Source organism: Amphiura filiformis, chromosome 15 (genome assembly GCF_039555335.1).
Source record: "Amphiura filiformis chromosome 15, Afil_fr2py, whole genome shotgun sequence".
Lineage (NCBI taxonomy): Eukaryota > Metazoa > Echinodermata > Ophiuroidea > Amphilepidida > Amphiuridae > Amphiura > Amphiura filiformis.
The window spans coordinates 41,722,424-41,742,561 of NC_092642.1; the positions used below are offsets into that span (position 1 = coordinate 41,722,424).

The window sequence follows — 20,138 nt, forward strand, 5'->3', positions numbered from 1 at the left end:
CATTATAAGATTGACAGAAAGAAAGAAAGAAAGAAAGAAACAAAGAACTTGACAGAAACAGACCTTAGCAATTTTGCAAATTGCTAAGGAATTATTTTGAAATTTTTACAAGCCGTGTTTCAACTAACCCTACCCTATGTTTCAACATACCCCAGGGGTGGGGTTAGTTGAAACACTTTTTTTCAAATTTTCAAATTGGTGGATTATATGAATAATCATAAGCAGGTCCAATAAAGTTTAAGGCTGTATTTGTAGCATGTATGTATATGTTTATACTGATATGGTTAGTGTTTCTTGAAAGTAATCGGTTTGCGTTAAAAAGACGATTTTGTGAAAAATGTTTTAATTAACCCCAATCTCCCCTATGTATGGTGTGTATACATGTATGTTCCATTTGGGTTAGGTTTTGCTTGAAATCCGCCTATTTTCTCGGAGACCAGGGGTCGCACGTTTCTCAAACTTGGTGGGTGGGTGCAGCTTGACCCCAGACAGTACAAGGTTGTATTGGTTTGGGTCAAGGTCACTTGAGGTCATCTAGAGGTCATCTGAGGTCAAATTAGTAAAAACTGTTGTACATGTATGGGCATGAAACTTGGTGACTACAGTCAACATTTAGAGGCAAATTTTGGGAAGGTCATTTCGTAGTCACCAGGGGTCATCTGAGGTCAAATAGTAACAAATAGTAAGGATGGGCATGAAACTTGGTGGGTAGGGCCTACAGTCAACATTTAGAGCCAAATTTTTGGTCATTTCAGGGTCACCAGGGGCTTAGTAAAAACTATCGGATAGGCATGAAACTGGGTGGGTGGGTGCATCTTGACCCAAGACAGAACAAGTTAATGGGTCAAGGTCACCTGAGGTCATCTAGGGGTCATCGGAGGACAAATTAGTTCAAACTGTCATGGGCATGAATCTTAATGAGTACAGTTAACATTTATAGGCAAATTTTTGGAAGGTCATTTTGAGGTCACCAGGGGTCATCTGAGGTCAAATTAGTTAAACTGTCGGATGGGCATGAAACTTTATGGGTACAGTCTACATTTAGAGCCAAATATTGGGAAGGTCATTTCGGGGTCACCAGGGGTCATGGGTACTAATTTGTTAGATTTTACTGACCGCCCAGCCAGGGGGATTGTGTGGTTCGAGAACCGCCTATTTTTATCAAGGCTTTCAAGTCCGGGGAACACCAAAAGTAAATTTCTCTGTCTTTCTCCTTTTACCAGAAATATGAGTGACCAGTCAAAGAAGAGATGTCCATCCTCAGAGGACAGAGGCTCTTTACATCCACCAAAGAAAAGTAAACTCCAAGAATCCTCTTCAAGTACAAATGAAACAAAAGAGAAGAGTAAACCAAGAACACAGTCAGAGTACAGCGATACCGGATGGCTGAACCCATCAGAATTTGCCAAAATAGGAGGTGATACAATAAGACAACAATTGGGTTTGAACAAGAGACCTGAAGAGGAGTCCCAATCAATTGATCCGCAGAAGGACTGCGAAGAAGCTGTTCGATTATTGAGTGAATTCAGTCAGAAAGCTCTCAGCCAAACAGGGAATTCCAAGTTTGGTTTATCTGATACTAGTAGTGAAATACCAATGAAAAATATACAGACAATTAATAAGCAAGATTTGGCGTCCCTGTCATGCATAGATTCTTCCGTAGCTAATAGTGAGGGTAAGCAAAAAGACGCCAATTGTCCGCAGTTTGAAAGTCCTTCGTCTCTTTCCAGTCCAGCTTTGGTTATCGCAACAACCCCACCTAAAAAGTCGGGCATCAGGAAACGCAAACTTCAAGGTGCTTCAGCAACGACATCCCAGCGACGCAGTCAAGAGAAGAAAAGTAAAGCTCACAGAACTCCTGAGAAATCAAGTAAGCTTCTTAAGATCGCCACACGACAACTTATCCACAAAACACCTCAAAAAGTAGTGCACAAGGAAGTGCTAAAAAATCTGACAGCAAATCGCCAAGGAAGTCGGCAAGGCTGGCTTCATTAGATCACAGAATAAGCTGGAAGAAGGGTAAAAAGAGGATCAAGAAAGTGAAGCGGAAAGAGGCAAAAACTTCCGATGAGAGTGATGGTGAATTTGAGTCTAGTTATGAGTTAGCGATTGACAGCGACTTGGAAGCAAGATTGGAAGAGAATGCCAGCAAGAATAACCTGACGGCTATCAATGTCAGGAGTATCTTACATGTGAGTACTTTTATCGTGAATTTACTATTTGTTTGGTAATCCAAATTTTGTTTACTTTTTTGTTTTCTTTACTTTGTACAATTTTCTACATATGGTGACAAAAAACAAGCAAACCTGTTTGTAGGGGTGGACAGCTTTTTCAAGTTGGATCAGTCTGATTTTTTAAGGCTTAAATTTTGTTTACTTTTTTGTTTTCTTTACTTTGTACAATTTTCTACATATGGTGACAAAAAACAAGCAAACCTGTTTTTAGGGGTGGACAGCTTTTTCAAGTTGGATCAGTCTGATTTTTTAAGGCTTAAATTAACCTAAAATATCCTCGAAATTTTATGATATTTTGAAAATGCTATGAATTTTTCAGTCAAAATCAATCAATTTTGAACAAAAACAAAAAAAAGGCTGATTTTACACGATTTTAGCCAAATTAAAATATAAAAATTCTCCCAAAATGCAAAATTTGGGTTGTTCAGGCCTGTGAAACATGTGTTTCTGTTTTCTTTTTGTCATTTGAAATTACCTAAAATTGTTCCAAATTAATATCAGCAAGAAACTTTATTTAAGTCTTCAAAATTCACTCCCTTGATTGACCTTCATTTCAGCATGTTATCACCAATGAACATGTGCTGCAAATGGTGAGGAATACTATGCAGGATTTAGAAGAGCCACCAAAGCCAGGCACTCCAGAAAAGGCACCAGCTGTCTATGTAAGTGTTTGTGTGTACAATACATAAATATATGGGGTGAACATATTTCAAATGGAAAAAAAAATTGCCTAGCATTTTCATGATTCAATAGAGGGTATCCGTGTTCTTTAAGCTGCATATCCTATCAACGACTGCTATACCTTGTTTAGGACTTTCAAAAGAAGTACCTGCATGTGCAACCATGACTGTTTCAAACTAACCCGCCAAAGTCATGCAAGTAACTCCGAGGTCATGCATTGAATTGGTTTGAACGAGGAATACTACGGGAACCAGCGCCTTTTGTTAGAAGTCACACATGAGTGAAGTGGATAACCTCTATTGATAGACTTGTAAATGCATTGTTAAAAACCTGCTCTCAAACCACAAAATTCTATAGCATTTGTATGGCATTTTGCTGTGAGACGTGATACCATCTATGTACCACAAAGGGATTGGAGGTGTTTGGGGTATACACATGATGTGTAATTAAATAGCTATCAAGCAAGGGCAATTTTCAAAGCATGTTCACACACCTGCATCTCTAAAAATATGTTGAATAACTACTTCTTTGTTGTGTGTCTCAGTTAGATATTATGGCGATTTAGCAGTATGTAGTATCCATTCGAGCTACCGTAATAGATAATAGGAATTGCTGAAACCCAAAGACTCAGTACACCGGTCGATCTTACCGTTTCCGATGTTGATTAAGATACTTCTTGCATCGATCCCGAGATGCGGAAAAAACCAATAGTCATTTTGTCCCACATAAATGAATAAATAACAAAAACCCCGATCCCCGGTGGACTCACCCAAAAGGTGACGCCACACCATATGATCGCCCTTATCCTCCTTGGTCTCCGACTGACACAGACGTGCCTATCGATTGTTCATAGCACTGTGTATCAATTTCTCGATTAAGGCGAGATATACGGTTGTAGTTTCACACCTTAGGTAAAACCAAACCGGTATTGTTCGGCTGAGGATAGTTTTGACGGCATTTTCTGACGAAAAAGTGACAAACGATCCAAAACTTAGCTACATATCGTGCCTCCGTTTGTATACGGGACACACGAGCAATTCAAAATGGCCGCTCGTTGACGCCATTCATTTTGTTTCCCACATAAACAACCATTGCAGCCTGTAAGTTACAATAGATGTTTGTACATACACATTGTATTTCATGTACGGTAGGTTATTGTTGCTATGTTAGGGTGATTACTCTATCGTTATGTCTTCATTACCGTCCAATAAAGACGAGTTAATCAGATATTCATACGGTGGGGATTGGTAGGGACCCGCCTGACATTTTAGTAATAAAGTTAGCCAGTCCTTACTTTACCACTAACGTTAGCGACCAGCCTCCGTGCTCAGGTTTGCTTACTGGGCTTGAGTCGCGTGTTGGGGGGTAGTGCCCCCTCCCTTTTCTCCTCGCTTCGCCTCGGCCCTGTCGGGCTTGCCCTTCCCTGGTGACGGAGCGGGACCCACACCGCTCTGTTTCACCCACAGGGAGTGCTCACGATCTTCTAGATGTCTTTCTTTTGCTTAGGACTCTCCGAGTTCCAGCTTGAGCGATTTGGATAGGCTCCGTCATCGCCATAAGACGAAGAAGAAATCTACCAAGGGCACTGGTAAGGTCGACACGGTGGATTCTGCTGTGACAGCCCCTATGGGTCATGGCAGGTCTGCTTAAGGGGGCTCCGGGCCCCGGGCAGGCCGGCGGTTCGGGCGGGGGCGGCGAGCTCGGCCAACGGCGCAGCAGTCAGCGAAAGCACTGACTATACGTGGGCCGGAGCAAAGTAGCAGGCAGCAGAGCGGTAACCACCAGCGAAAACCCTAGCGGGTTTTGCAGCAGGAGGATACCAGTCGTACGGTAGATTCTGCTGTGACAGCCCCTATGGGTCATGGCAGGTCTGCTTAAGGGGCTCCGGTCCCCGGACAAGCAGGCGGTTCCTTCGGGGACTGCTGGCGCGTCCAAAGGCTCGGCAGCCAGCGAAAGCACTGACTATACGCCGGAGCAAAGTAGCAGGCAGCAGAGCGGTAACCACCAGCGAAAACCCTAGCGGGTTTGTAGCAGGAGGATACCAGTCCTCTAGCGAAAATCCTCACGGGTTTTTAGCAGGAGGACACCCGTCTGTTGCAGGCATATCTACAGGCTCAAACAGCCACAGTAGTAGCCAGCGACGGGCAGCATGCAAGGGTACCCGGGCTTGCCTGGGTTGAACCCTAGCATGCATGGGTTCAGCAGAGACGATACCGCGGCTAACGCTGTGGGTGTAGTCTTAGCAGAACCAACTGGGGTTGTCACACGGCAGCGTTCCATGGCGGGACCGCCGAGTGATACCCTGGGCCCTAGAATAGCTGCTGGCTGTCCACAGGGACTGGCTGGCGATTATTCAGGGGTTGGGCTCGCAGTCTCTCATGGGACAGCGACCCAGGTGTATTCGTGGCAGCTACAAAGACGAGCCACGGCTTGACTTCAGTGGTAGCCGCTATGCACCCGCCCATAGCTGCCGTGAGTGGTCCGCCACACACAGCGACCTTGGGCGAAGCTCTAGAGGGTACAGTAAGTAGCTTGAACAGCCTAGCTGATCAACAACCCACTTATGTCCTCGAGAGCCAGCGGAGCGTGGGTGATCCATTACCGTCAATGGGTCAATTACCCTCTCTTGATCGATCACTGTCAAATCAACAGGGCATAGCTCCATTGATTGACGCTGCCTATTCAGGTGGCGAGGTGATTGATCGGGGTATGCACGCTCAGCTACCCGTGGTACTAGGCAAGCTCCCTCTAGCCAAGGGACAGCCGGTAAGGGTACCCATACACACGGGCTTGATCCCTTGCGGGGAACGCAGTGAGGCATGGGTACAGTGGTACACAGCCGGAGCCCTCACGGGCACCTACGCTAGTACCAGCGCCGGTACCACGCCAGCACACAGCTTGATCCCCAAACAGGGAACGAGTGTGGCGAGGGTACAGCGGTCCACAGTTGGGAACCCTCACGGTACCCACGCTGATACCGCACCGGTACCGCAGCACCGCCTTAGTCGCCACAGTCTCTGTGGCAACAAGGGGAGGCGGTGCTGGTACTGCAGTACCATGGGGTTACCCTGGTGGCGGATCCTTTCAGGGTCAGCTGCCGGCTGGGTATGCCCGTGGTACCCGCCGCAGGGTGTTTCTTCCACGGCCCAGCACCGCGGCAAGTGTCGCCAGCGATGGCCACGCAGTACCAACATCAGCTGTTGACCAGGCCAGCCGGCATGGAGCTAACCCAGATCTTGATCAGGGTAGGCCCGTGCTGCTAAGCGCTAGGACGACGGCTGCGAGAGCATCGCGGACCCAGTGGTGCCATGGCGGATACCTCAGGGTCTTCGGGAGTACTCCTCTTCTGCTGGCAGGTAGTCGGCGAGCCACACAGTGGTTATGCCTTCTTACCGCTTTCAGATGCCCGTCCTCAGTTACCGTCATCATCGGAGCATGATCACGGATACTGTGGGCGAGGGAAAGGAGTCGGAAGCTGAGTCCGGTAGTGACATCACTACAGTCTCCTTCCCCGCTGCCCCGCGAGGGGAGCAACAGCACTGATCTTCCTCCGGACACCCCCTAAGGGGGAGCCCATGGAGGAGGACCGGGGGATCCTTTCAGTAGGATGCTCAGCTGCTGCTTCCTCACTGGGGACGCCTGCACTCTCATTCCCGCAAACCTCACGGGTAGATATCGTAGGGCTGTCGAGCTCAGTAGAGCTATGACGCCGCGTGCTTGCACGCTTCCTCTGCGTGTACGCGGGAGGACCACGGGACCTACCTGAGGGGATCCGAGAGGGACCCAGATGTCGTCAAGCGTATCACGCTCAGACAACATCTGAGCTCTTCCGCGAGGTGAGCCTATTAGCGGTGCTAACAGCTAGCCTCAACGAGAGCTCCATGGGCCTAGCCCATAGGGTGTCCACTCAGCGCGGGGAGGGGCCTGCCACTCCAATCGCTCAACGCGATGGAAAGGCAGGGTCCTTTTTCTCTTTGGATGCTTCTGCGCCACGGTGGAGGACCGTGCAAATAAGCTACCAACGGAGCACTCTGAAGAGGTCGGAAACTGCCCTTACCATGGGTAGGAGCTCCGACTTCAGCAGGCCGTGCACCACCAACAGTACCCGAGCCCACTACCTCTGCAGCACCCATTCTGGGAGGCGCAAGGGTAGCACAGGATCAGCTGGCAAGCCCCGAAGAAGAGCAAGCGCTCTTCCAAGGGAAGCTAGGCAGAGCATTCCTGGGGGGCTCAGCGGTTTTTCCACAGGGGGGTCTCCCCCGACCGCTTAGGGCTTTCACCCAGAGGTGGGAAACCATCTCTCTGAGCGCCGGGGTATGGTCAGTGGTGAGTGGGGGTTACAGCCTGGCCACCCAGTCTCCCCACATTCGCCTGCACATTTCAGAGGTCCACAGTAGTACCGTCAGACGGCCCCCAGCGTCGGGCACTACTGACAGGGATCACACAGCTTCTCACGAAGCGGGCGATTGTCCCGGTCTTCCCCCCGTTCTAGGGGTGATCTTGGAGCCATTGGCTCCAAGGAAGACCGGCGACGGGAGCCCCATCCGGAACCGCAGGCTGTTGAACACGTTCTTCAGGCCCAAAAGGTTCAGAATGGGGACTCTCGCCTCGGTGCTAGCCTGCCCCATCAGGGGCATGGGAACAGCATCGCTAGATCTCTCGGACGCCTATCTGCATATGCCAATCGCCTCTCAAGATCGGAGGCATCTGCGCTTCTAGGTACAGGATCAAAATTACCAGTTTTGATACCGGCCATCCGGCCTGTCCATCTCTCCCAGGGTGTTTAACACTCTTGGTCAGAGCGGTGGCAGCGTACCTGAAGCACAGGGGTGTCAACATCAGTTGCTACCTGGACGTTTGGCTCATATACGGACGCACTCCACTGAAGACTACGGGTCTCATGGGGTTGATAGTCCGTAGGGTGCGGGACCCTGGATTTTTGATCAGCTCAAAAAGTCCAGCGTGGTCCCGACGCAGACACCACTAGTTGTAGGGGCCCGGATCACCCTCACGGAGGGGTTCGCGGTGCTCTCACCCGAGCGGGTGACGAACATGGTGCGGTGTGCCTGACTCTTGGCCGAGTCTCGGGCAAAACCCGCTGTGGCATGGATGAAGGTGGTAGGCCTAATGGCCAGTATGGTAGACCTCGTACTGTACTGCCGTTTCTACGTTAGGCTTACCCAACTACACCTTCTAGCCTGCTTGCAGGCCCAGTCGTCACCCAATATCCCTCGCGGTTCCGTTGTCGGAGATCGCGAGAGGAACTCTGGTGGTGGCCCCATCAGCCCAATTTGACCCAGGGTGTCAGGTTTCCTGCACCCCGGTATGTCACGAGTGACAACCATAGCGCCAAAACGGGCTGGGGGTCCACATCCACGGAGACTCCGTCTCGGGCCTATGGGGGCCATAGAGACAGAGTTTCACATCAACCTCCTCGCTACGAGGAGGTGATCGTGGAATCACATACCGTTGTCCTGACGGATAGCACAACCGTGGTAGCCTACCCCAACAGACAAGGGGACTCCGGGCCACCACGATTGAGCCTGCATGCACGACACCTGATAGGGTGGTGCAAGTTCAGGCAGATTACGATGAGAGCGATACACATCACGGGCGTCACCAGCATCCTCGCGCACAATCTGTCACGAGGAAGGGTGTCGGGACCAGCAGAATGGTCCCTTGCTCGCAGGTCGCTCAGACGATCTTCAAGGGATGTACCACCCTCGAAAGATCTGTTCGCATCTCATCGCAATCATCCACTGCCGGTGTACTGCTCAAGGGTCGCGGACCCCAAGCATTCACCGTGGGACGCTCTGTCCATAGACTGGGGAGGATGACAGCTTATGCAGTCCCTCCGATCTCACTACTCATGAGGGTGGTGGCCAAGATCGGGTGGGAAGACTGCATTGTCATTCTGCTAGCGGCAAGGCGCTGGCACTCCCAGTACCAGATCTACTCCGGATGCCCGGAGCGGAGGTACCCAGTCTATCACTAGAGCACCTGCAGTTAGCTGCATGGCCCTTACCAGGAACACGCAGCGGAGGGATACTTTTCATCAGAAGCTGTTTTTTCATCGCCGGGCTAGACAGAAGTCTACCCTCCGTACGTATAGCCAGAGTCTGGCTCCATACTACGCTTGGTGCAATGAGACAAATAGCTCTCCCGCTAGAGCCTCTGTGCTGCTAGTCCGGAGTTTCTGACAGAAAAGTTCCAAGCAAGACTTCAGCGGGCCACTGGGGCCAGCTATAAGTCAGCTGTCCTCTCCATTCACCGAGGTTTCGAGACGGGTCGACTATCATAGCCGATGGTTACCTTATTAGTCTACGCCTCGACGGTATGTTCAACGAGTGTCTACCAAAAAGGAAAGTGATCCTCCTAAGGGATCCCAACACAGTCTTAGATTACCTTAAGGGTCACCCTTTTGACCTTCCGTCAAAAGCGACGCTTAAATACGTAACTCTCAAGATGGCTTTCCGGGTTGGCGTTGGCTTCGGGACGGCGGTGCTGAGTTGCACACGGTCTCGAGGTTAGCTTCCGTGTTCACAAACACTGGAGCGACACTGTTTCGGCGCTCTGTTCTCGTGACTACGAACGGGCGCGGTGCATACCGACATTCGTCCCTCTCCAATCCCCAGGGTTGGGCAAGGTTCGGCTGAAGCCAAAGATAGGCTGGGGTGTCCGATAAGGCGCTGCAGCACTATTTCTTCGAACACCAGCCTTGCGAGGGACTCACAACCGCATTCATCACCCCTACCGAGCATTTCGGTCCAGCCGCTGTCGCAATGGCTGGTCCAGGTGTTGGTGGGGTCCGGGGATCGCGAAGGTTTCGCGTCCCACGACCCACTCGACACGAGCTATCTCATCATCTTGGGTATACCGTTCGGTTGTCCCTTGAGGAGATCTAGCAGGCGGTGTCCCGGAAGCCACCTTCGCCCTTCTCTACGATACTTCCGTTTACGTTAGTAATCAGAGGCGGGGCGGGAGGTTTACCGGGACATTGTTCGGGCGATCATAATACGGTGGTGTACGGGTACCAGGTTTTCAGACTATACAGAATACTCAGCATGGTAAGAACCAGTGTCGCTATTCTTAACCACCAAACTTATTAAGTAAGGAGGTTTATGTCTGTGATCGCGTGGTCTTTTTGTTTCCCGACCGTTGGGGGAAAATATTTTCTGACCTCGCGAAAACCATCGTTACCGCCCCGATCCCTGATCAGATGCTGACCAATCTTGTACCTCCATCCGTCGGTTACTTGCTAGATCGATCTTTCAGATGTTGATGCAAGAAGTATCTTAATCAACATCGAAGCGGTAAGATCGACCGGTGTACTGAGTCTAGTCCCAAACAAAAATGTTTGGTAGACTCATAACGTGCGATCTTACCTTTCCGATGTTGATTATCCCGACCCGCCACCCCCTACAAGTTTGGTCCGAGTAGGGGATCCCAAGTCGGATAAGGGCGATCATATGGTGTGACGTCACCTTTTGGGTGAGTCCACCGGGGATCGGGGTTTTGTTATTTATTCATTTATGTGGGACAAAATGACTATTGGTTTTTCCGCATCTCGGGATCGATGCAAGAAGTATCTTAATCAACATCGGAAAGGTAAGATCGCACCGGTTATGAGTCTACCAAACATTTTTGTTTGGGACTATTTTGCCCCTTTTCTCTTGAAAACGCAGTCCCTGCTAAGGCACCTTGAAGGACGTTCACTGATCATTTAAGAAAAAGTTACATTGTTCACAGCTCATTTCAAAAATAGTACCATAAAGTGAGTCTTGTGGTTCAACGAATGCTTAGTTAAAAATATATATTTACACATATAATTTTGTATATTTTTCTGCAGGAGCCTAAATTAACAAGATCCAAGCTGAAAGAAGTCACTGAGAAAGTCGGTGGGGTAAGTGAATTGTATGAGCCATATCATAGCCTCCATGGAAACATAATAAAAGCAGTATAATGTATCTGTATATTAATGGAAATATTTCACCATTAAATCACCAAGTTTATTCAGCTATGAAATCAAGTATATGATTTGAATATTATTTCTAATCTACAGAATGCAGTAGCATGGCCATTGACACCTGTCAAAAATCCCAATGATCCTGCGACTCAGTTTGCAGAGATTGAATTCCCAGAGGATTCATCTGAAGATGAAGATTACAAACCATCACAAGAAGACACAACTGTAAGTAGTCTCAAATCGAGGGGTCAGTGACACAAAAACTTAACTCCATTTTGGCCATTTTGAGAAAAATTAGTTTAAAAATAATGGTCCACATTGACCTATGTAGTTAAGTCTATGTTTCACTGAAAAAAACAAATGGAGTTACTTCTGTGTGTTTATTGGAAAGTGCTCTTGTTTCTGACAATTTTGATATCAAAATCTAATTTTTGCAAATAAATGGATGTACGTCTTTGTGTCACTGACCCCTCAAAATGATTTAAGTGTCATTAAGGTAAGCACCGGGAAAATGCGCGATTTTTGAGAGCAAATTTCGTGCAACAGTTTTTGAAAATTCGCGATTTGCGCGATTTGTCCATAATATTCCCAAAATGCGTGCATTTTCTCCAAAAAGTTCAAATTTAATAAAATTAAACGTTTTCTTTTTTTCCTCGGAAATCGGAAAATCCTTCACCGGCAGGGGTGGAATTTCGACACGAGTCGACTCGCGCAGAGACTCCCGTAACATGCCTTCAGTCAACTTGATCGGCTCATTCACTCAGCAAACTTACGTTCAAGTTCAACACCAGAATTCAACCACAGATTCTCAACACATTGAGAATCTGTGATTCAACACTCGCCATCACGAAAACACAACCAGCTTTCAAATCCGCTCATTTTTAACAAATTAATCAATAGTACCGATTAATCAATGAAAGTTTCTAACAAATGCAGTGATTGGACATCTATCCACTCACAACGCGATAATCATCCAATCATGTTCTGGTTTCTATACACGACGGCACTGCGACCCTAATCGTGTGCTCACTTCCGGGTTCATGTTTACGACAGTCAAAATTGCACTCTGCTTTTATCTGCATGGATTGTATTGCAGATCGCCATGGATTCTTTCAATGTTAGTAAAACTTATGTTTTTGGAAAATGAATACTTTAAAATAGATATCTTGGAAAAATTTCAAAATTAGCGATTATACCCAAAATTCGTGAATTTGGCGTTTTTATGCATCGCTAATTCTCCGGTGCTTACATTAAGGGTGACAGGGCCAGGACTCCTCCCTCTTAGGGTGTCCCGGAGGAAAGTGTTGGAATTCCTTCATTCTGCTTATGTGTAAAGTTATTCTTGACCCAAGAAGGAGTATATACATATATATTCCTGGCACATTCTTCTTCTTCTTCCTTATAAGTGCCTCCCTCATATGTATGAGTATTGTCGCACTGCGTACAGACAAGCTGTACTTATTTTTTACTCTGGAACCTAGAGTAGATGAGTGTATTTTTGAAGTACAGTCAACATGACCGGGATGATCCCCTGCTCTTTTCGAATAGCCTGTGACGTTCTTTAACGTGCACACTACATTAATGTGAGAAAATATGCATGTACACGGGACCGACAGCTTAAAGTGCCCTCCGAAGCACTAAGCAAGTAGAGTGAAGTGTCTTGCTCAAGGACACAAAGAGCCGGACCTGGGATTCGAACCCTTGACCCTTGGGTTCACAGTCCTATGCCTTAACCGCTTGGCCACGCTCTCCTCTCCTATGTATTGACATTTCAGTAAGAGCCCTCGGCTGCACACAGACGAAGTAGGTTTTTATTCTGTTTGTTACAACAAAAGTGATGATACCCAAAGAGAACCATCTCAAAATTGCCACTTTGTAAAGTTATGGTAAATATGTCATTTTGGTTCGTTGCACAATATGGAGAGCAAATTGAGCCTGAAATCAAATGATAATTTATGTATTTATGCTCAAGCGTTACAAAGATTTCCACACATGGTGCTTTGCGTGCATTTTTGAACAACATGATAAATGCAGAATGCAAACAAGACACTTTGAATCAAAGTTTGCTGGGTGCATAGCGAAATAATCCGGGAGGTACACTATTTGCCCTCCATGAGCGACACACAAACATGGCAGAGTCGGTACTCTGTAGATCAAGTTGGTTACAACTTATTCCTGTCAGAACTGAGAATAGGGACACATTTTGTCAATGAAGTCAAAATGCTGATCGCTGTAATTCAGTAGCGCACTGTTTGAGCTGAAATGAATATGAATTGAACTGATATGATATTTGTAAAGTTTTATTTAAAAACTTCATGACAATTCATGTCAGGGAATTGACTTTTTTTTCCACACTCATATACTTTTACAGGCTTCATTGGGCTATTCCATTTGAAATCCATACGCCCCCTATGGAAGACATGACCTTAATCTCCCACAAAGGGGGTGTAGAATTAAAATGGAGTTGCCCATTCAGGTAACCCCATTTGAAATTCATACTCCTGTGTGGAAGATTAAGGTCATGTCTTCCATAGGGTGTATAGATTTCAGCTGGAATAGCCCATTCCAGGTTGATATTTGTATAATGTCTTGTATTTGAAATTTCCTGCTATTACAGGTTGATGAGAGTGATTATGAAAGCATCGCCTCATCTCAGCGCAGTGATTTCGGTTCACCTTGCCCAAGCACACCACGCTCCCGCAACGAATCCTTTGTGGATGAAGATGACATATCACCGCACAAGACAACCCCTAGTACCACTCCAACAACGTCTCAACCGCAGCCAGTAACCAAGCACATCCCAGCAGCTACCGTTCCTATGGGCCCACCGTTGGCTAGGCCTAGAGTGGATAGATATAAGGATGATATGAAATTCTTGCAGCAGTTGGGTTGTTATGATGCTGAATTAAAAAGTATTCAGGTAAGGAAATAAGAAGATCATACATATTCCTCCGTGCATCCTTAACTGGTTCTTAGAACTCGTTAACGAGGCACAGAGGATCACATTTGAAGGGAAAATTTTAAAATATTATTTTCACTATAACTTTTAAAGTAACAAAGACAAGATAAAGGTATACATTTTTACAGAGGAAATGATGAAAATAATTAACTATATGCCTGAAATTTGGAAAAACTTACACATTTTTGAAAAAGGTCTAAAAACAAGATATTTCAACCCAAAATTTTCGATTGTCGACCATAACTAGTTTTATACACTTAAATTGCCAAGCAAATATTACTTATTAATCAATTACTTATTAATCAATGTAGTGACAGAAGTCTAGTTACTACTTTTTTCAACTCTTTTCAAATATGTCTAGCGAGACTTACTTGAAATGTCAAATTAAGGGACAGTATCCCAGAAGGAAATGTAACAAGTGTCGAAACAAATAAGCATGGCAAAAACAAGGGTTTAAAGATGCAAGATTTTTCTGGAGCTTTCTTTACCTCTGCTCATTTATAATCACTGCACACATCAAGTTTGCAAGGAATGAACAAATATTTTTGTGTCTAGGATTTGAACCCAGTACCTCTTTATATCTAGGCATGCACGCTTACCAACTAAGCTATCAAGTTCTTGTATTGATATACAATTAAGCATTGACAGAAGATAGCCCACAGAACTTGATCCAAGCATCCTACCCATCAATGAACCTAGGAATCATCCTAGGAATGAACAAAAATATTTCTGTAGCTAGAATTTGAACCCAGAACCTCTTTATCTCTAGACCAGCACTCTTTCCAACTGAACTAATAAGTTATTACACATATTCAATTATACATTGACAGGAGAAGATAGCCCACAGAACTCGATCCAAGCATCCAATCCATCAGTCAGTGGAGGAGATAGAAGCTTCATTTATGCCACCTGACATAGCCCATGATATGTATGACTCAGAACCAGAAGATAAAGATGATGAATGGGTGGCGTGGTTAGCTGGACTCAACCAACCTAGAGGTTAGTAAGAAGTCAAGGATTGAGAGCCAGAAAGCCTCAACTCACAATCACCTGCTCCCACAAAATGAGCATAAAGTCGACAGGGCACTATAGAAAATCATGACAACATGCAATAAAAAACAAAATACATTGTGGAGCAAATATTGATTTTTGAAGACCAAAGCAAGGAGCCAACTTTATGCTCATTTTGTGAGAGCTGGTCATAGTGAGTAACGGCTTTCTGAAGTGATCATATTTACATGATGTGTGTGTGTTTTGATTGTTTGTTTGTTTGTTTGTTGCTCTGTTCTTTTCTGTTCTGTTCTTAAACAATGTTAGATATTCTCATGGTCATAATTCATGTGATTTCAGCTTGGTTTAGTTTTAAAATGCTCAATTTATGAACTGCTTATTGGGACTCTTATCAACCTAGAGGTTAGCAAGAAAAGTTGGAAGTGAACTGTTTTGCATGATATGTATGTGGTATCCATGGCTTCAAAATTTGACATCCTGGGGAATACAGGGGGAATAAAAGTGTGAACATACTACATACATATCCCATCTTCAAGTTGAATGTCAAGTTTTATCTTAATCAGATAGCTTTTTATTTTGCCATTCAGTTTGAAAATGCCAAAATCTGAATTTAGCGTATTCTGGTGTTTTTTTTAATACACAAATAAAAAATGAGGGAAAAGAAATACATTGCACTGTATGAATTACATCCTTGACAAATGTTAAATGTTTTAAATTGTGTCTCTCTGATACTTGAATCAGAAACAAATTGCCACTTAGTTTATACAGTAAATCATAATGTCATTGTCCAATCTCACCAGGTATAAATCAAAACACTGACTGAATATGATATGATCAAGCAAGCAAAGTCAAATAGTGGTGTTTTTTTTAGAAATAAGTCCAAAATGGTGCGATACTGACTTCAGGATATTAAACACAGCATGCCAAGCAAAGGCAGAGTTTAACAAGTTTAAACATTGAATATCTTCTCCATGTCTCTTACACAGGTCCTGAGAGTGTTGAGCCACCAGATGATGAACAGAATGATCCAGAGTACAACTTCTTGGCTGAGGAAGAGCCTGTTGATACAGAAGACTTCAGAGATGACAAGGCTGTCAGAGTGTCAAGTAAATATTAGTATTCTTACATCAGGCTATTCCATTTGAAACCCATATACCCCCTGTGTAAGACATAATCTTAATCTTCCACACAGGGAGTGCAAATTGAGTTACCAAAGTGGATGACTCCATTTGAAATCTACACTCCCTGTACGGGAGATTAAGGTTGTGTCTTCCATATGGGGGTGTATAGATTTCACTTGAATAGCCCATTTTTTTAACAAACCTGGTGACCTAAATAGTTGTTGTATTTTCAATCAGCTTAGTTAAAATGATCAGCCATGGAAGGGAAATTTTACAAGGGTCAATCTGAGGTCAATAACGTACGACTGTTGTATTTTCATGCACTTGGATGGAAATAATAATGAATTCAAAGCCAAAATTTTGCAAGGTCATCTGAGGTCAAATAACTAAGTAAAGATTGTTGAAACGTGGTAAGAATAACTACATTTTTTGTCAAAGAAGAATGGCAGTTGTTTACATTTTGAGAGTGCAGAGTGTAAACAAGTGGGGTTCTGATTGGCTAAATCAATCGTCTGACAATCATAGCAACAGACCGATAATCTGATTGGCCAATTGTGCGTCAAAACGTTGCTCGGCGCAAATTGGTGCCCTTGAAGGGAACACAAAGATCTGTGTATGTCGCTCATTAACAGGGCAGGCGTGTCAATCTGAGCAAGGGACTGCCGTTCTTCTCTGAAACCCAGTGTAAGTTCAGTGTCTCCAGGGCTACAACCCCACTTTGGTGATTTGCAAGTTTTACAATGTTCTTATGAAACTTATTACTTATACTCATACCTACCACCATAAACACTCTAATATTTTTCTTAACTAATTCAAGCATGAGAATTTTCCTGCTTTTGCAGGATTTCCTGCTTTTTTGTGGTCCAAATTTCCCCGCTTTTAATTTCAGCCCGTTTTTGGCCTTATTAGCCTCATTTCACACGCTTTTTCAGGCTTTTTCAAACTATTTAGGTTTTTTCATGGATGATCATTCTCATGCCTGCTAATTGAAACATGTTTACTTGAATTGTCATTTTACAGAAAAAGAACTGGATGAGTTAATGGATGAACTCTTTGAAGCTGTAAGTAGATTATTTGCCTTATATGGAAAGCAAGAATAACATGTATCCGTATATACTTATATTTTTTATTGAAGACATTTTCCAGAACTTGTAAATCTAAGACAAACAATGTAAATCTGAAATAGTAAGAAGTCACTGTGAACATTTTGGGGTCAGGGCGTTATTCCAAATTGAGAGAAACAGGCGTGACCTGTTATTCCAAATAAAGCGCCTATGCAATAACAGGTAGGAACCAATATTTTGGCCTCTGATTTGAAAGGGTACCAATGAAGAGAGATGAAGGGCAGTAAGATTTAAGTTATGGGTTGGAAAATCTTCACTATGGACATTATTTGGCCTCTGATTAGACAGCAGAGCACCAGAAACGTGGACCAACAACCTTCCATGCCAAACAAAATTCCACAATTCCTATTGACAACTTAAATGACAAAATAAATTTGTCAGAATTTAAGATCAGTAAATTTTGTTAGCTCCTCCATAATAGATTTATATGTCAATGCATACCACATAGTAGATGTTTAAAACAAAAGTTTTCCTTGGAAATTGACAAATAAAATTGAAGGCAGTGGTTTTACTTTAATTTTTGAAAACAGACAATAAATTTATTGAATTACAATTCTTTCCAACCATACTTTATTTTTTTAAGAATGAAATGGATCCGGAAACTGCATATTATTTAGATCAGGTTAGTCACTATGTGGGAAACAATATGCTGATTATAATCGATATTAATTCTGTTTATTATGATTATTTATTAACATTGATAGCTGATATTGAGCTTGTATGTATTTTTTATCACACCCCTATACCTATAATGTTACCATTTGTATTTATATAAAATAAAAATGATTACTTATTATAAATGTATTAATTTTAAGCTTCTTTTTAATATATTATTAATATTTTATTGATTTTGTTGATTTGACATATTAACCTGGTTTTTAATTTAGTCGAAATTTTATTATAATAGTAGATTTGCTAGCAGTTACAGTAGCTGACTTGGATTTTGCATTTTCAAATTGATTATTGGAGTGTTATTTGAAATTTTTAATACAATAATTTGACTTATTTAATACAAAAATATTTAGCTGAAGTTATTTAGCACATGCAAATTTGTCTATTTAGCGACATACTGGTTATCTAGAGGCTATTGAGCTTGCTTACTTACTTGCTTATTTCAAGTGGTGTCCTCGAACTGTGATGGCCCTCCATCACTAGCTATTGAGCTAGATTTAAAAAAAAGTGTGGTCAAAGCTAACCATAAAATGTTATATGTTTCTTTTGAATGTAGAATTGAGTAATATTTAAAATTTTGTTTAGCTTAGGGACCAAATTCTGATGGCTAAACCTTCTGTAAAATAACTCAGTTCAGCTGTTCCTGCTTTTTTAAATTAAATACTTTGTAGTGTTAAAACCTTTCTTGTGAGATGAAGACTGATTAAATCTCTGAACAGAGATGTGCTAGAAAAGAGAGTTTGTTTTAGATCAAAATTGTAGTATTTGTTTGTAGCCATATCAAAAGGGTGCACAAGCCGTCAATATCATACATCTCCTTTTGATAACATCAGCGAATATATTTTAATTAATTCATATACCCATAACAATGGAAAGGGAATATAAATTTAGTCACATTTTTATGGAGAGGCCTATCCAGTTCTGGTCTTAAAGTCCCATCAGTGATCCCAGCGCAAGGGTAAAAAATTACAATAGTTTATCAAATTGCTTAAACGTGAATGATAAGTCATTCAAATTGTCATTTGGTATTTTTGGTATGAAAAATTTGGCAAAAAATAAAGAAAGCATCAGTATAGACTAAGTTAAAGCCCCATTCAAATACATGTAGCTAATTCATATACTGTCAGTATATAAATTACAGATTCATGTAAATGACTTTTTCTGTCTTAAATACATGGTTTTTGACTGAACCACTAGCAGGCTATGTTACCACATCTATGACAATGACAAAGGTACCAAAATCTGATCGTCCGGATGAGCAAATCACTGAATGGGCCTTTAAATGAAGGAAGCATACCTATTATATTTGTTATGATTGACTTGTTTATGCTCCGCATTAGATATAACTCATCAAGTTGTCTAGGAGCAGCAGATTAATGGGTGATAGGTACAGGGTCCCAAATTATGGAATAACATCCCATTAAACATTGGAGTATCTCCCACTGTAGACAATTTCAAGCATAGTTTAAAAACTCACTTTTATTGGTTACTGCTTTATAGTTTGTTTGGTTTTCATTGCTTCTGATATTACTGTTATGTTATATATATATATTTTTGTGTGTAAATTTTGTTAAGTGCTTTGGTCATATAAGATTGCTTGAAATGCACTATATCAAGTGCTGTTTATGTATATTTATGCCCACGCATTAAGAAAAACTGCTGACTTTTGCATCCTTTTGATATGGCTGTAAACATGTGTTTATAATTAATACTAATGTGAAAATATTAATATTAATACCAGATGCAATTCTTAATTCACCTAACAATCTACATTAACTAAATATGCTCCATTTTCAATGAATTGAATCCCACACAGTACGGCAATGAGGTAGATCTGCAGCAAGCAGCACAGGCTATAGTTCCTGACCAATACAATCAACCAGTAACACTAGGCTCAATGATTGCACAGCAAAGGCAGGCATCAGGAAGTCCTGGTGCCAGTCCTTGTACATCAGGAGGACTCAGAGGGACCAGTAGTCCTGTTAAAGTACCGGATGTTACAGGAGCAGGGGGAGTCATCATCATGTCAGATGGAGAGCGACAACAGTTGCAACAACAAATGCAACAGGTTAGTGGGTCAGCTTGGCTGTTCCATTTAAAATCCACACTACCCCTGTGGAAGATTTTGGAAATATCTACCACATGGGGAGTGTGTATTTCAAATGGAATGGGCACATTAGGCAGCCCCATTTGAAACTCACCCTCCCTCTGTGGAAGATTCAAGTTAAATCTTCCTCAGAGGGGTGTATGAAATTCAAATGGAGCTGCCTAATGTGCTCATTCCATTTGAAATACACACTCCTCCTGTGGCAAATATTTCCAAAATCTTCCACAGGGGGAGTATGGATTTTAAATGAAATAGCCCATTGT

At 43.4% G+C, this 20,138-nt stretch overlaps 1 protein-coding gene across 1 annotated transcript in view; it reads left to right on the forward strand.

The window, feature by feature from the left end:
• Window positions 1-1,227: 1,227 nt before the first annotated feature.
• Window positions 1,228-20,138, forward strand: part of LOC140172000 (uncharacterized) — a 50,654-nt gene continuing 31,743 nt past the window's right edge. Inside the window, exons 1-11 of the mRNA XM_072195348.1 lie at window positions 1,228-1,840; window positions 1,885-2,192; window positions 2,792-2,896; window positions 10,765-10,818; window positions 10,978-11,106; window positions 13,499-13,801; window positions 14,671-14,839; window positions 15,838-15,957; window positions 16,993-17,033; window positions 17,680-17,718; window positions 19,585-19,836. Coding sequence (XP_072051449.1) covers window positions 1,228-1,840; window positions 1,885-2,192; window positions 2,792-2,896; window positions 10,765-10,818; window positions 10,978-11,106; window positions 13,499-13,801; window positions 14,671-14,839; window positions 15,838-15,957; window positions 16,993-17,033; window positions 17,680-17,718; window positions 19,585-19,836 — 2,133 coding nt within the window. The remainder of the gene's footprint in view (window positions 1,841-1,884; window positions 2,193-2,791; window positions 2,897-10,764; window positions 10,819-10,977; window positions 11,107-13,498; window positions 13,802-14,670; window positions 14,840-15,837; window positions 15,958-16,992; window positions 17,034-17,679; window positions 17,719-19,584; window positions 19,837-20,138) is intronic.